The following is a 12595-nucleotide window of genomic DNA, read 5'->3' as shown; positions in this document are numbered from 1 at the left end:
TTTCTGTCTGTGTCTTTGTGGGTGTTGGTATGGATGGTTTCTTTTGCTAGCCACCTTTATCCCCACAGCCTGGATGCAACAGGATCTGATGTAGCTCTCAGATCAAATAATTTAAAACTGACATTTGCCATTGCTAAACTTTTCATCTAGCATAAGGGAGAGTGTCTGTTTAGTGAAGTGGAACAAAACAAGTAAGCATATGATACCATCTCTCCTTTGAAAAATCTGGGAGATTTTATACATCAGAGTAAATTCAAGTTGTTTCAGTGCAATTAACATGAAAGTTTGACACTTTATATTTTTCCTTGGGACATGAAATGGCAAGACAAAGAAAATGCAGTTGAAAGGATCTTACATTCCTGTCCATCACAGCATATGCCAACTGTCATAGTGGCTTTAACAAATAAGAAACAGAGTTGGAAAGGTGATATTCCTCAATTAGACCTGTGTGTAAATACTCTAGGGAGGAATGAGCAGGCTTCTGGCTAGGACCTCTGCACTTGTGTAAAAGAGACGGTTTTGCTTCTGCTCTTTTTTCAGACCTACAGGAGACTTGTGTGTCTGAAAACACGTTCATTTTTTCCAGCAGTGCTGGGTATGCTGAAAGAGGATATTACTTCCCTGCAAGCCATGTCTTGCTGATATCCCTGGACCATTGCATCTACAGCAGTGCCACTACTTTAACTGATAAAGCATATCTCTTGTTTCTGCTCTCTTATGTTGCTGTAGATGAAAAACCACGGTGAGTGAGGTCTGTGTGATAGCCCTTGAAATGAAGCCAGTGCCCAGAATGTATAGGCACTGAAAAAAAATAGTCTCTCCAATTGTATCCAATCCCCACAATCTTACACAAAAGTTGTGGACATTTTGTCACTTGAAGTTTAGCTCCTCTGTGCATTTATGATAGAAAAACGTTAACTGCTTTAGAAATCATGGTCAGGATCAGGTCATGGTCAGGTCACTGTTTTCGTTGTGCAGTGTTTGTACAGCTTAAATGATGATGACTATGAAGGTTATGGACAACTGCAAGGGGAAAAGGCAGAAGCTCAGAAGAGCTTGCCATGCCCTTTCAATGTGTCCCAGCCCTTGGGGAGGCAGGGTGAGGGATTTGCCCTTGCTGAGCAGCAATGAACCTGTTGGCAGGACGCTGCCAGTCCCGTGGGCTTGGCAGAGAGGCTGGTACTGGATGTGAGCAGGTTGTGACTGCACTGGGAAGCTGCACTGTGCCTCTGCCCGGAGAGATGTTTGACACCACTTCTAAGTTGAAGGGCGTGGGATAAGGCACAGGGGTTTTTGTTTTATTTTTCTTTGGAAGCAATCTGTTGTGTTATAGAGCTGCCACAAACTTCTTGTTCCTTTTAATGTTTAGATAAGAGTTGAAAGAGGAAGTGGCCACAGAGACACTAACCTGTTGGCCTAAGGTTGTGCAGGAAATCTGTGGCAGAGCTGAGAATAAAATCCACAGTGTTTGACTCTTCATCTTATTCCATGGCAGTCCCACATCCTTTGTTTGCTTGGCAGCTGGATATGGTTTCCAGTTGCTTGCAAGCTTGATGTGGACTTGCACCTGATGTGCTCTTCCACACTACAACAATGTTGTGCTGAGGCTGAAAAGCTCCAGCATAAACTGTATTTTTTTCCCAGGATGGTTCACTCCTTAGCCAGGGCTTTTGTTGTTTGCACATCCCTTAATTGTTACAGGAACATTCTGCTGTCCTTAATCATATCCCTGCAATTTGACCTGCATTTCCTATCAGTATTATCTAGAGCTGTTTGATTTTCTAATTCCTCCAGCTTGGTTTTCCAGATGTTCCTTCTGCATGCAGAATTCACAACTGCTGTACACCTCCTCTTTCCTCCCTCTCCCTTCATTTAAATATATTTATATATTCTTTTTTCAGTTACACAGCCTTGTTTTCAAGTGATCCCAGCATTGTAGTTTTTAACCCAAGTTTGTTATATTACAAGGAGAAGTTAGGGTTGTGGAAGTAAAGCTCTTCAGCTGTAGGACTCAAATTTAGTACATCCAAAATGGAACTTGGGCTGTTCAACTCTGAGCTTATTAGTTTATTTTACTTTTATTTAAATTGTGACTTATTTACCATTATCAGTGTATTTTTGTTAGCATATAATAACTACACACTCTAGTGCCCTTGAGGACAACTCTAGAGGGTCATCCAGAATCCCAGTGTGGTACTCTGGCAATGCATTGTGGGGAGAATGTTGAATGTGTCACAGTGGGATCCACAATCTGTGATCAACAGTGGGATCATCTGCACCACGTAAGACCACAGGACCCATGTGGGCAGAAGACAGATTTCCTGTCTTCTCCTTGTCCTGAGTTATTCTTGTGGTCAGGTGGGCCTCACTGAGATGGGGACACTCAGTTGAATATTGAAGTAGTACTCCACCTCATTTTCAAAGGTGTGAAGAGGTGAAGAGAGGGTGGGGCATGCCCAGGTGTGGGGTAGATAACAAAGTAAGGATGCATACCCACACCTGGAAAACTTCACAGCAGTGGGTTCCTCCATCCCGCTGCTCAGAAAGTTTACAGTCCTGCTAGTGACTGGTAAAGCCATGATCCCATGTGAGATCATGGACACAGAGCTCTGGGAGGAGACACTGTATTCCATGGGGTTTGGCACTTGGAGATCCCTTACTGCCTCTAGCATATACACTGCCAACCCAACTGATTCCTGAATTATGGGTCTTGGTATCATGGCTGTGATTACATGGTTGATGTTACTGGAGTCCCCAAGAGCAACAGGGGCCTGGAAAGAGCCCCATCACTCGGATGCTATACAAATGGAGCAGTCTCAGACATGAGTCTGAGAAAAGATGAGGAGAGAGCAGATGGACACATGCTGTGGGGATTAGTGCACCGGATTGCAAGTTGTTAGTTAAACTCTCAGATTTCTGTCACTTAATTATTCCTCCAAAAAGAAGATACAGAGTCATTCTCATCTTTCTAAACACCATTTTAATTCTCTTTTTAAAGACAGATGATATTTTGGTGCACAATACGAAGCAAATCTAATAGTCATTGTGTTTACAAGCGGTTGTCCCTAAACTGTCATAGTTTTTTTGAAGAGACATTATTTTCAGAAGGCAAGAGAAAAAAATCCTTTACACTCTGGCAATCCTTTGCACAAGGCATTATTGAATTTGTAAGTTGTTTTCCTGAGAATTCATAGATTGCACAAAAGGAACCATAGCAAAATAATCTCAAAATATGAGTGATACTTTACCACATTGTGCTAGTTTCCTCATTTTTTTTTTCCTGGCTCTGCTACATAATGTATTTCTTGTGCCTCTGGACAGGTCAGGATCTGCTGTGTTGTTTACTACCTTTAAAAACTTATCCATAACTTGCTAGATAGTCCTGCTAGTAAGTGTTGCAAAAACTTGAACTCCTAACCAGAATGGATAGGATGAGGACTAGGGGAAAGAGTAGATAAGAGTCATAAACGTTCCATAAGAACATGAAATTATGCTTTTCTAATCTTTCTGGCAATTATTTTTTGTGGGATACTTTTTTATCTGTTCAGTCATGTGAGTTTATGTAGGGGATTAGTGGACATCCTGGAAAAATTCTGGTAGTGCTGGAAAAACATGCACTGGTGGACTTGTCTTTTTGGTTTAGCGCTGGTAAATCTTCATCGGAGGGAGATGGGGAGAGAAGAAGAAACCAAAAAGTAATTAGTCTCTGCAGGTGGTCTGGCCATCCTTTGCTTCCTGCTCTGTGGCAGATTTGTCAGGAAGAGGAGCATTTACCTGACCTGGTCTTAATCCCGTATATACCTTAAGAATGACTGAAGCTGTGAGATGAGTGAATTAAGTCTGGAGTGTATAACCTCATCCCAAGTAATTATCCGATTGTTTTTCCTGAACGTCTGTTGTTATCTGTGTGGGTAGGGAAATTCAGCCTCTGAATGGAGCTGCAGAGCGTGTTTTTGTATGCAAGTGGTGTTGGGTTTGGAAAAATGTTCCCTCTGGCTCAGGCCTGGCTGTTACATGTCCAGTCTAGCTGTGCAAAGCTGTGCTGTGCATCAGAGGGACACGGCAGTGAGCATTTGTAGGACTATTGAGCTGGCCTTCATAAGGGGAAGGGTTTGTTACTGCAGAACCTGTCAGCATTTACACACAACACAGTGATATGTATGGTTTGACATCCACAGGTAGCAGGTCACTTATGACATTAATCTTTACACTGCTACCTCTAATGGGTGTTTTTTTCTTCTGCAAACCTGTTGGGGCTACCCTACACTTGACCTTCCCACACCCTGTGCCCTAGGGTTGGGTGCTTAGGTGGGTTTGGGAAGGAGGAGAAGCCAGATGTCTCTGCACTGGACTTCACAGGCCGGTTTTGTCTGGGCAGTTTGGATCCTACACCTACCCCGTGTGTCATTCCTGGCCTGGGTAAATACCCAGGAGGGAAGTGGAGGGAGCAGTTCAGCCAGCCAGGCTTGCTTGGCATTTCCTCAGGGGCAAGTAAATGAGTTTGTTCTCCGTGTAGCTCTGGACACTTGGAATGAAGCCACCTCTTGCTGCAGCTGAGGCTGCTGCCGAAAGAGGGGGAGCACAGCTCGGGCCAGCGGGCTGGTGTGCTCATCCCCACAGCCTGCCCCGTGCCAGGGCTTGGGAGCTGAGGCCAGGCCACAGCAGCACGTGTCCTTGTGCTGGTGAAGGAGGGCTGTCCTGTGGTGTGATGAGGGCACACACGTGCTGGTGTCTGCTCTGTGGCAGGGTCTGCGTGACCTGCCCAGGACTGTGCTGTGGGCAGTGGGGGCCATCCCAGTCCAGCACCTCCCTAGCAGGGCCCAAGCTGAGACTTTGCTGGCTGCATGGAGTAATGACAGTGAAGGCTGTCCACATCTTCTGCTTTCTCAGTCCCCCCTGACTCGTCTGTTAAGCTAGTGCCAGGATAGCTATACCACACCAGGCTTCTGCTGTTTTATGCAGCTCATGTGATTTGTCACTTGAACTGCCCTGTGGTCTGTGGGGAGTGAGCAGAATAGTCTTCCAAAGAGGTCCCCATGAAGGACCTGTATGGTTGTTCAGGAGCCCTTCTCAGAGGTCTTTGCCCTCTGTCTTGTCACATGCCAGAAGTTCCTGGCTCTGATCTGAGAGGTTTGAAAATCAGAGCTCTTTTTACCTAACCCTTCTGTCAGGCACTTCTTTGCCCAGGGCAAAGGATTTTTCCAGCTTTTCTGTTTACCATTCCACTGCTGGCTGGGACTTGTTCTTCTCAGATCTTGGACTTTCACTCTTCATGTTTGAGCTACTGTACCACAGCTCAGACACACACCTGCACTTTGAAGTAGCAGATCTGAAATTAAAAGTTGTTTTTTTCTCCCTTTTCCTGGCAATTTTTATTTCTAGGATGGTTGTTTACGCGTTCAGTCATGGAAGCATATATGCAGGATTAGTGGACCTCACGTGGAAAATTGCTTGGTGACACTGGAAGAATGAGTGCCAACTGAGTTTAAAACTGATAAATTCTAATTCCAAGGAGGGCTCCTTTCAGACTACAAACAAAGTAATTAGTCTCTGCAGGTGGTCTGGCCATCCTTTGCTTCCTGCTCTGTGGCAGATTTGTCAGGAAGAGGAGCATTTACCTGACCTGGTCTTAATCCCGTATATACCTTAAGAACGACTGAAGCTGTGAGATGAGTGAATTAAGTCTGGAGTGTATAACCTCATCCCAAGTAATTATCCGATTGTTTTTCCTGAACGTCTGTTGTTATCTGTGTGGGTAGGGAAATTCAGCCTCTGAATGGAGCTGCAGAGTGTGTTTTTGCATGCAAGTAGCATTTTCACTGGCATGATTCTGCTACTACACACGGATGTTGTACAGTCTTGTACAACTGCATGACATGAGCAAACAGCACAGTTATTGTAAGCTAAGGATTACTCGTAGCACCGAAGAGCTATTCTGAAAGGGGAACGGTTTGCTACTGCAAAATCACCTCAATACTTGCATATGTTCTTCTGATATTCAAATAGGTCCAAAACAGTAAGAATTTCTCTGGATTTTTAACTATGAACTCCATTTTTGCAGGCTCACTATGACTTTCAGATCATGGGTATGCTAACTCAGCAACCCCCTAATTTGCTTGCCCTAACACTAGAGCCAAGGAAGCCTAAATGTGCTCCTTTCTCTGTGTGGACAGTTGGGAAGTGGTTGGGAACTGTGAACTGGAGCTGCTAATTTTACAGAGGTTTATTATGTGAGAACATTTAAAACATTGTGTTAGGGTGTGTTCAGTGAAAAAGAAGCTAAATAGTCAATTAGAGCAGCTTTGGTGACTGGGAGATTGGTGCCTCAGTGAAACTAATTTGGTAGCTTTGGGATGGAAACTTGAAGAATATTTTGCATGGGTTTTTTATGTAAGAAATGTTGAATTGGCACTTCAGGTAAAGAAAAAAGCAAGTATGGAAACCATGTACTGATGCCTTCATTAAACTGGACACTTCTAATTCAAGAGCATGAGTGGAGCATCTGAATACATGAGAGAGCAGTTATAAAAAGATAACTTTTGAGCAAGGAAACTTTAGTTCTTGGCAACATACTGAGCAAATGACAAAGAATGATTAAAAGTGCTGCCATGTAGGATCAGACTCATATGTTCTTGAATTTAATTTTTAAATAGCTTGGGTCTGTTCCAATTCAAAAGCCAAAACATTGCAGAAAAGTGGTGCATCTGAAACTTTATAGTTTCCAAAGGTTTTTTAGAGGTCAGTTTCCACCTGCACTGGTTATTTTTTTCTGTGTGCCAAAGGTCTTACAAGGCAAAAGGCATCTGTAGAATTGCACAGTGCTGTTGCAGCTTAGTATTTTTAAGAAATAAATCCCAAAATATTAGTTGCACATATACAGCTATAAATAATAATTTTGCTGCAGAATAAAAAAGAGAGTGTTGTATTAACAGACATTCTATTTTGTGCTTTTTTTTTTCCCCAGGTGGTGCACTGTCCCATGTAGAATCTATACGGGTTATGAATAAAGGGGAGGAATTAAGGCTGACATGCAACGAGGAGGGACCCGTGACTTGGAATTTCCAGAACTCGGACCCATCAGCAAAAGCAAGGAGTTCCAGTGAGAAAGAGTGGTACACTAAAAATGCAACAGTCAGAGACATAGGCAGATACACATGCAGTAGCAAAGGGAGTATTGTCTCCTCCTATTATGTTTTTGTTAAAGGTAAATATCAGTGAAGTATTATTTTTTCTTCCCACCCCTCCCCACCCCTCCCTCCCTTCCATCTCCACTCCCAAAATAATAGGACAGTAAATGTTGGAGTATGGACTGAATTTGAAGTACAGCAGGAGAACACTGGTAGAAGAGATCTTCCTCCCTGTCCAGTAGGAAGAAACCTCATTCTTTGATTTGCTTGCAATGGCCGTTGTCAGCAGCGCAAAGTTCTGGATGAGTTTCTCTTTACATCCCCATTAATTTTGTGGTAAAGTTTATCCAAGCTCCCTTTCTAGACACTACCTAAGTGACCTGATTCTGTTCTGAGTCAGTTATACAGTGAAGAAGCAAGAAATACATAGAAATGTCTTTTTAATTCTATGCCATCCATCAGTATGAAGTCATGTCAAGTTTGGTCCCAAGCTTTTAACTTACCGAGGCAGTCAGCCTAAAGGATTTGGTCTTTTGAGACTCTGCTCCCAGGCCTAAGCCAGCAAACAGAGATGATTCCTCTGCCTTCAGCTTCTGATCTACCTTGTGACTGATCAGAAATGTCTCAAGACAGGAAAAAAAGTGCTTCTGCTCTGACACATTTCTCAATCCTTTATTACTTTGTGCAGTGTTTTCTTCAGATTTCTTCTCTGCTGATGTATGTCTACACCAGCTGCCGCCGAACTCACAGTTTACCATGCCTGGCACTTTCCCAGGAAAATGGTTATTTTGCTTCTCCTTCACATAGTTTTGGTGGTCTTCCTAACCTGTTGATGGAAAAAAGTCCTACGGCATCTCCTTTCTTGAAGACAGCATTCCTTGACCAACAGGGGTTGTCTCAAAGAGCCCCCTCTGAACCCTGCTAGTCCTTTGAGAATTACTGCAAGGTTGTTCTCCAAGACAGGGAGATACCAGCACAGCACAGCGAAGGTTATTTTCTTGAGGGAAGATATCTGGCATGGCGGCCACAAAATTTAAAGAGTGCTCCTTTAACTGCTCCTGAGTTCTCCAAATAGCCATGCAGCTACCATGGATAAGTTTTCTTGACTTTCTGTTTTTCTCTCAGACTGTGACTAAAGGAAATCTGATGTGTATTTTACCTATATGTGGTAAACAATCTTCACTTTACCTACCCTGATTTTTTTTTTTTTGTGAAGGTTATGGTAATTATCTCAGACAGCTATGATCATAGAGATGTTTTTGCCTTCCATTACATGAGTGACTCCTTCACCTCAGGATTGCAGGCAGCTCTCCTGAGCATGCTTACCAAAGCATTAGTGAAGTTGTGTGGCCCTCACGCAACACATTATTATCTTTTTTCTCAGTTGTGTGAAAAATGTGAACCTTAACTTTAACAAGTTCCTGGCAGTGAAATAAGTATGTTTGTGAGGTTGACCATCATTTTGAGTCAGGTGTGATTTAATGACATCTTATATCACCTGTAAGATGCTGCCATATGCTCTGCTGCTTGTGGGGTTGCCACAAGCACCCCATTATACTTTTTTGCTTGTAAAGGTGGGAGTGAAGAGAGAACAGGACCAAGAACCTCGATCCTACATAGTGACACCTAAAATGGTGACATCTGTTGATATCTTATGTTCTTCTGAACATACTAAATGCAAATTTCTTCTGTTTCTGTGACCAAGAATGACACAGTGTTGAGAGACTGTGGATGTGTACCTGCTTCACCTTTCTCTTTTGGCAGAAAATACCTGTGTTGTATCTATAAAAGCATATTTTTTCCTGATCCAAGCAAGCCTAGTTAAGACTCCTGCATAAGAGAGAAAAATCTCTTGATTTTGATCTCAAGTCTTTTCAGATGGAAGCACTGATAAGCACTATCATATCTTGTGTTGGAAACCTGCGGTATGTCCAGAAGGCAAGGACAACCCAAGATGTCCATGGAGTGGACAAGATGGCATGGCAACCCAAGATGGCCTGAAAGGAAGAACATGACCGTGAGCAGCCTTGTTTGTGTCTGGATTCTCTACAGGAAGTCCTTTCATGTCTTCTCACTGTGCTGTTCCCTTCCAGATGGGGACTGAAGATGTAAGGGGAGCACCTCAGCAATCCTTCTTGCTCCAGTCAAGGCTTTGCCTGCAGTGTCAGCTGTTATTGAAACAGGTCTTCATTCCTGCTATTTTCAAAAATCTCTTTTGTTGTTGTTGTTGTTGTTGTTGCAGGGAGCCATAATTTCTGCCTAATGAAGATATCTTGGTTCTGCCCGTACTGGAGAAAGCAGGACTGAGTAGAAAGCAATCAGTTATGTCTGTTAGCAGGGACATTTAGATGAGCACTTCTAATCCATCCTCTTCCTGCTCAGAAGTGATAGCTAGTCATAGCATTTCTTTTAAGATCTCTGTGTGCAAAATGTCACCTTTTGGTTCTGATCAGAAATGATTTAGTTTGGGTTTTTTTTTTTTTTTTTTTCATTTCTTAGTAGTCTGCATCCTCTAATTCTAGACTGATGCTTCAAAACCTGTAGTTTGTGGGGGCTTCTGGGGTGGTAATATCACATTCAGCTAAAGCTACATCCTCATGCTAGGCTAGAAACTACCCACTAACTTCTCTATTCAGTGATGAGTGACCCCTGATGTAGTGAATTGCTTACATAAACATCCCAGGCTTCATTTTCAGCCTGGCACTTCTTGTCTTAAACCAAATGCACATTGTCCATCATTTTAAACAAATTCTGTGTGTCTTCCTTGGTAATCCATAGCTTGTTGATCTCTAATCATTCAAGTTGTAAGCATGTTTGCAAAAAAGAAAGAAAACTTTTCTCTCTGTTTTTGTTTTTCTAATTCATTCTACTCTGTAGAGAGGGCAGATGGAATCTCAAATAAACTTTTACAGAGTGTTTGTCATCACATATTCCTTTATGTTTGTGTTTGCCAGCTTCTTAGCATTTCAAGGTCATGACATATCATGGGCTTCAACTTTGGTTGTAGAAGTGTTTAAAGTACTATATGTTTGTGTGCTGTGGTTGGCTGAGATGAAATGCTAGGAAAATTACCTTGTGAAAGATTACATGATTATTTTTCAATCAGATGTGCCGTTTGTATGCCCAGTTTTTCTTCTAAGCAGGCTAAAAATAATCTCTGCTTTCAGGGAGCGGAGAGAAAGAGAGAAGTTGTTTGCTGCTTCCTCTGGTAGCAATGTGTGTTCATTTAGATTATGTATTTTACAGAAGTGAAAACCATAATTTAGGTGCTTTTCAACTTCCATTTGCTCATAAATTTCTTTCAAATCCTCCCGTGGGCATGAAACCTTACAGCCCTGCTACTAGCTAAAAGCAAATTACTTCTAGTGGTCTGTGAAAATCTGTTTACTGTTGTAGGGATATTTTGGACCTAAACAAGGCAAAAGATGCCCTCCATCTCCAAATAAAAAGGCAGTAAGATTATTTTTAGTACACATGATTCTTTAGTATATCTAGTATTGAATGCTACTGCACGTCTCCTGTCATGCTGCTCTTTTAGGAGAAAATTTTATGTTTCTTGGTAAACATGAATTAGGCAATACTCAGTTTTACTGGCTGAAAGTAAAACTTTCTTTGACAAGTGCCCAATCGTAGAGTTAGAGTAATCAGAAGTTCCCATGCCAGCTTGTCTGACAGTTCTTTGTGTTTCTTCACAGATCCAAATGTGCTCTTCCTTGTTGATTCTCTGATCTATGGAAAAGAAGACAGTGACATCCTGCTAGTGTGCCCACTAACAGACCCAAATGTTACGAATTTCACACTGAAAAAATGTGATGGCAAACATCTCCCCAAAAATATGACGTTCATTCCCAATCCCCAGAAAGGCATTGTTATAAAGAACGTACAGAGGTCGTTCAAGGGCTGCTACCAGTGCTTGGCCAAGCACAATGGAGTTGAGAAGATATCAGAGAAGATTTTCTTGAATGTGAGACCAGGTAACAGAGGATTTCTGCCTTCTTGTAGAGAACCTGATTCCCAGGAGGTGTAGAGAAGGGCTATGAAGCCCCACTGCTGTCCAAAGCAAAGTGGTGAGCTCAGAAAACTTCTTTTGGGCAAGTTGTGTCAGGGCACAGATTGATGTCATGACACTTAGCTTGTGGCTGTGCCCAGAAGGTTTAGCCATGATGAACTTTATTTTCTATTCCTGATGATTTCCAGGCATTTTTTTCATCATTATAAGGAACATTGATTATGCTGTTAAATTCTGAGGGCAAACCAGCACCCTGAGGTTTGTACAAGTTTGCACAGGCAAAATTATTTCAGTGCCTGACTCCTGTGTCTGTTGCCCGCAAGTGACAGTAGCAGGAACTGATTGATGGCATTGAAGAAGAGGGATTTGATGGACATGCAGAGCTTATGGAAGGAGAAGGTCTTTGTCTTCATGATACTGAGTGAAGATGGTCACAACAGCAGCCGTGTGCACAGATGATGATGAGGAGTGCATTGTGGCTGAGCTGCTACATGCAGCACTACACTTGGCAAACCTGTTGGTGCTACCCTACACTTGACCTTCCCACACCCTGTGCCCTAGGGTTGGGTGCTTAGGTGGGTTTGGGAAGGAGGAGAAGCCAGATGTCTCTGCACTGGACTTCACAGGCCGGTTTTGTCTGGGCAGTTTGGATCCTACACCTACCCCGTGTGTCATTCCTGGCCTGGGTAAATACCCAGGAGGGAAGTGGAGGGAGCAGTTCAGCCAGCCAGGCTTGCTTAGCATTTCCTCAGGGGCAAGTAAATGAGTTTGTTCTCCGTGTAGCTCTGGACACTTGGAATGAAGCCACCTCTTGCTGCAGCTGAGGCTGCTGCCGAAAGAGGGGGAGCACAGCTCGGGCCAGCGGGCTGGTGTGCTCATCCCCACAGCCTGCCCCGTGCCAGGGCTTGGGAGCTGAGGCCAGGCCACAGCAGCACGTGTCCTTGTGCTGGTGAAGGAGGGCTGTCCTGTGGTGTGATGAGGGCACACACGTGCTGGTGTCTGCTCCGTGGCAGGGTCTGCGTGACCTGCCCATTCTATTTGGAGGTGGGGCAAGAGGTTGAGGAGTGAGGACCACCTCAAGTGTGGAGTTTGCTGTGACAACTTTAAGTCTTTTTTTTCTGATGATTTGGAAATTCAGCATTGTCACTCTCAGTATTGTAATTACTGTGCTGTAGTATTTGGTCTTCACTGAGTTCATCAAGGAAAACTCCCACTTTCTCCTTGGCTCAACATTTAAATGCGTTGGAGATGCTTTGGTTGGTAATGTTTTGTAGTTACAACCATGGCACTCAGACCCTCAGATGTGAGCTTCTGATACAGAAAGACTGAAGAGGCATCTGGGAAACAAGGAGCTCTGCAGGCGTACTCAGACACACAACAGCTATGATAGCATAGGGAGTGTTTATTCACAGCCCTTCTCAAAACAATGAGGGGCTTTATGGACTTGGGGCTTTTTTTT

At 43.2% G+C, this 12595-nt stretch overlaps 1 protein-coding gene across 1 annotated transcript in view; it reads left to right on the top strand.

Moving 5' to 3' along the window:
* The window catches only part of KIT (KIT proto-oncogene, receptor tyrosine kinase), a 53395-nt gene that overhangs the window by 11129 nt on the left and 29671 nt on the right, over nt 1-12595 (top strand). Inside the window, exons 2-3 of the mRNA XM_053976593.1 lie at nt 6965-7204; nt 10823-11101. Of these exons, the coding sequence (XP_053832568.1) occupies nt 6965-7204; nt 10823-11101 (519 nt within the window). The remainder of the gene's footprint in view (nt 1-6964; nt 7205-10822; nt 11102-12595) is intronic.

Source organism: Vidua macroura, chromosome 4 (assembly GCF_024509145.1).
Source record: "Vidua macroura isolate BioBank_ID:100142 chromosome 4, ASM2450914v1, whole genome shotgun sequence".
Taxonomy (NCBI): Eukaryota; Metazoa; Chordata; class Aves; order Passeriformes; family Viduidae; genus Vidua; species Vidua macroura.
Note: the sequence above shows the minus strand (reverse complement) of the source record. Positions and strands in the feature narration are given on the sequence as shown.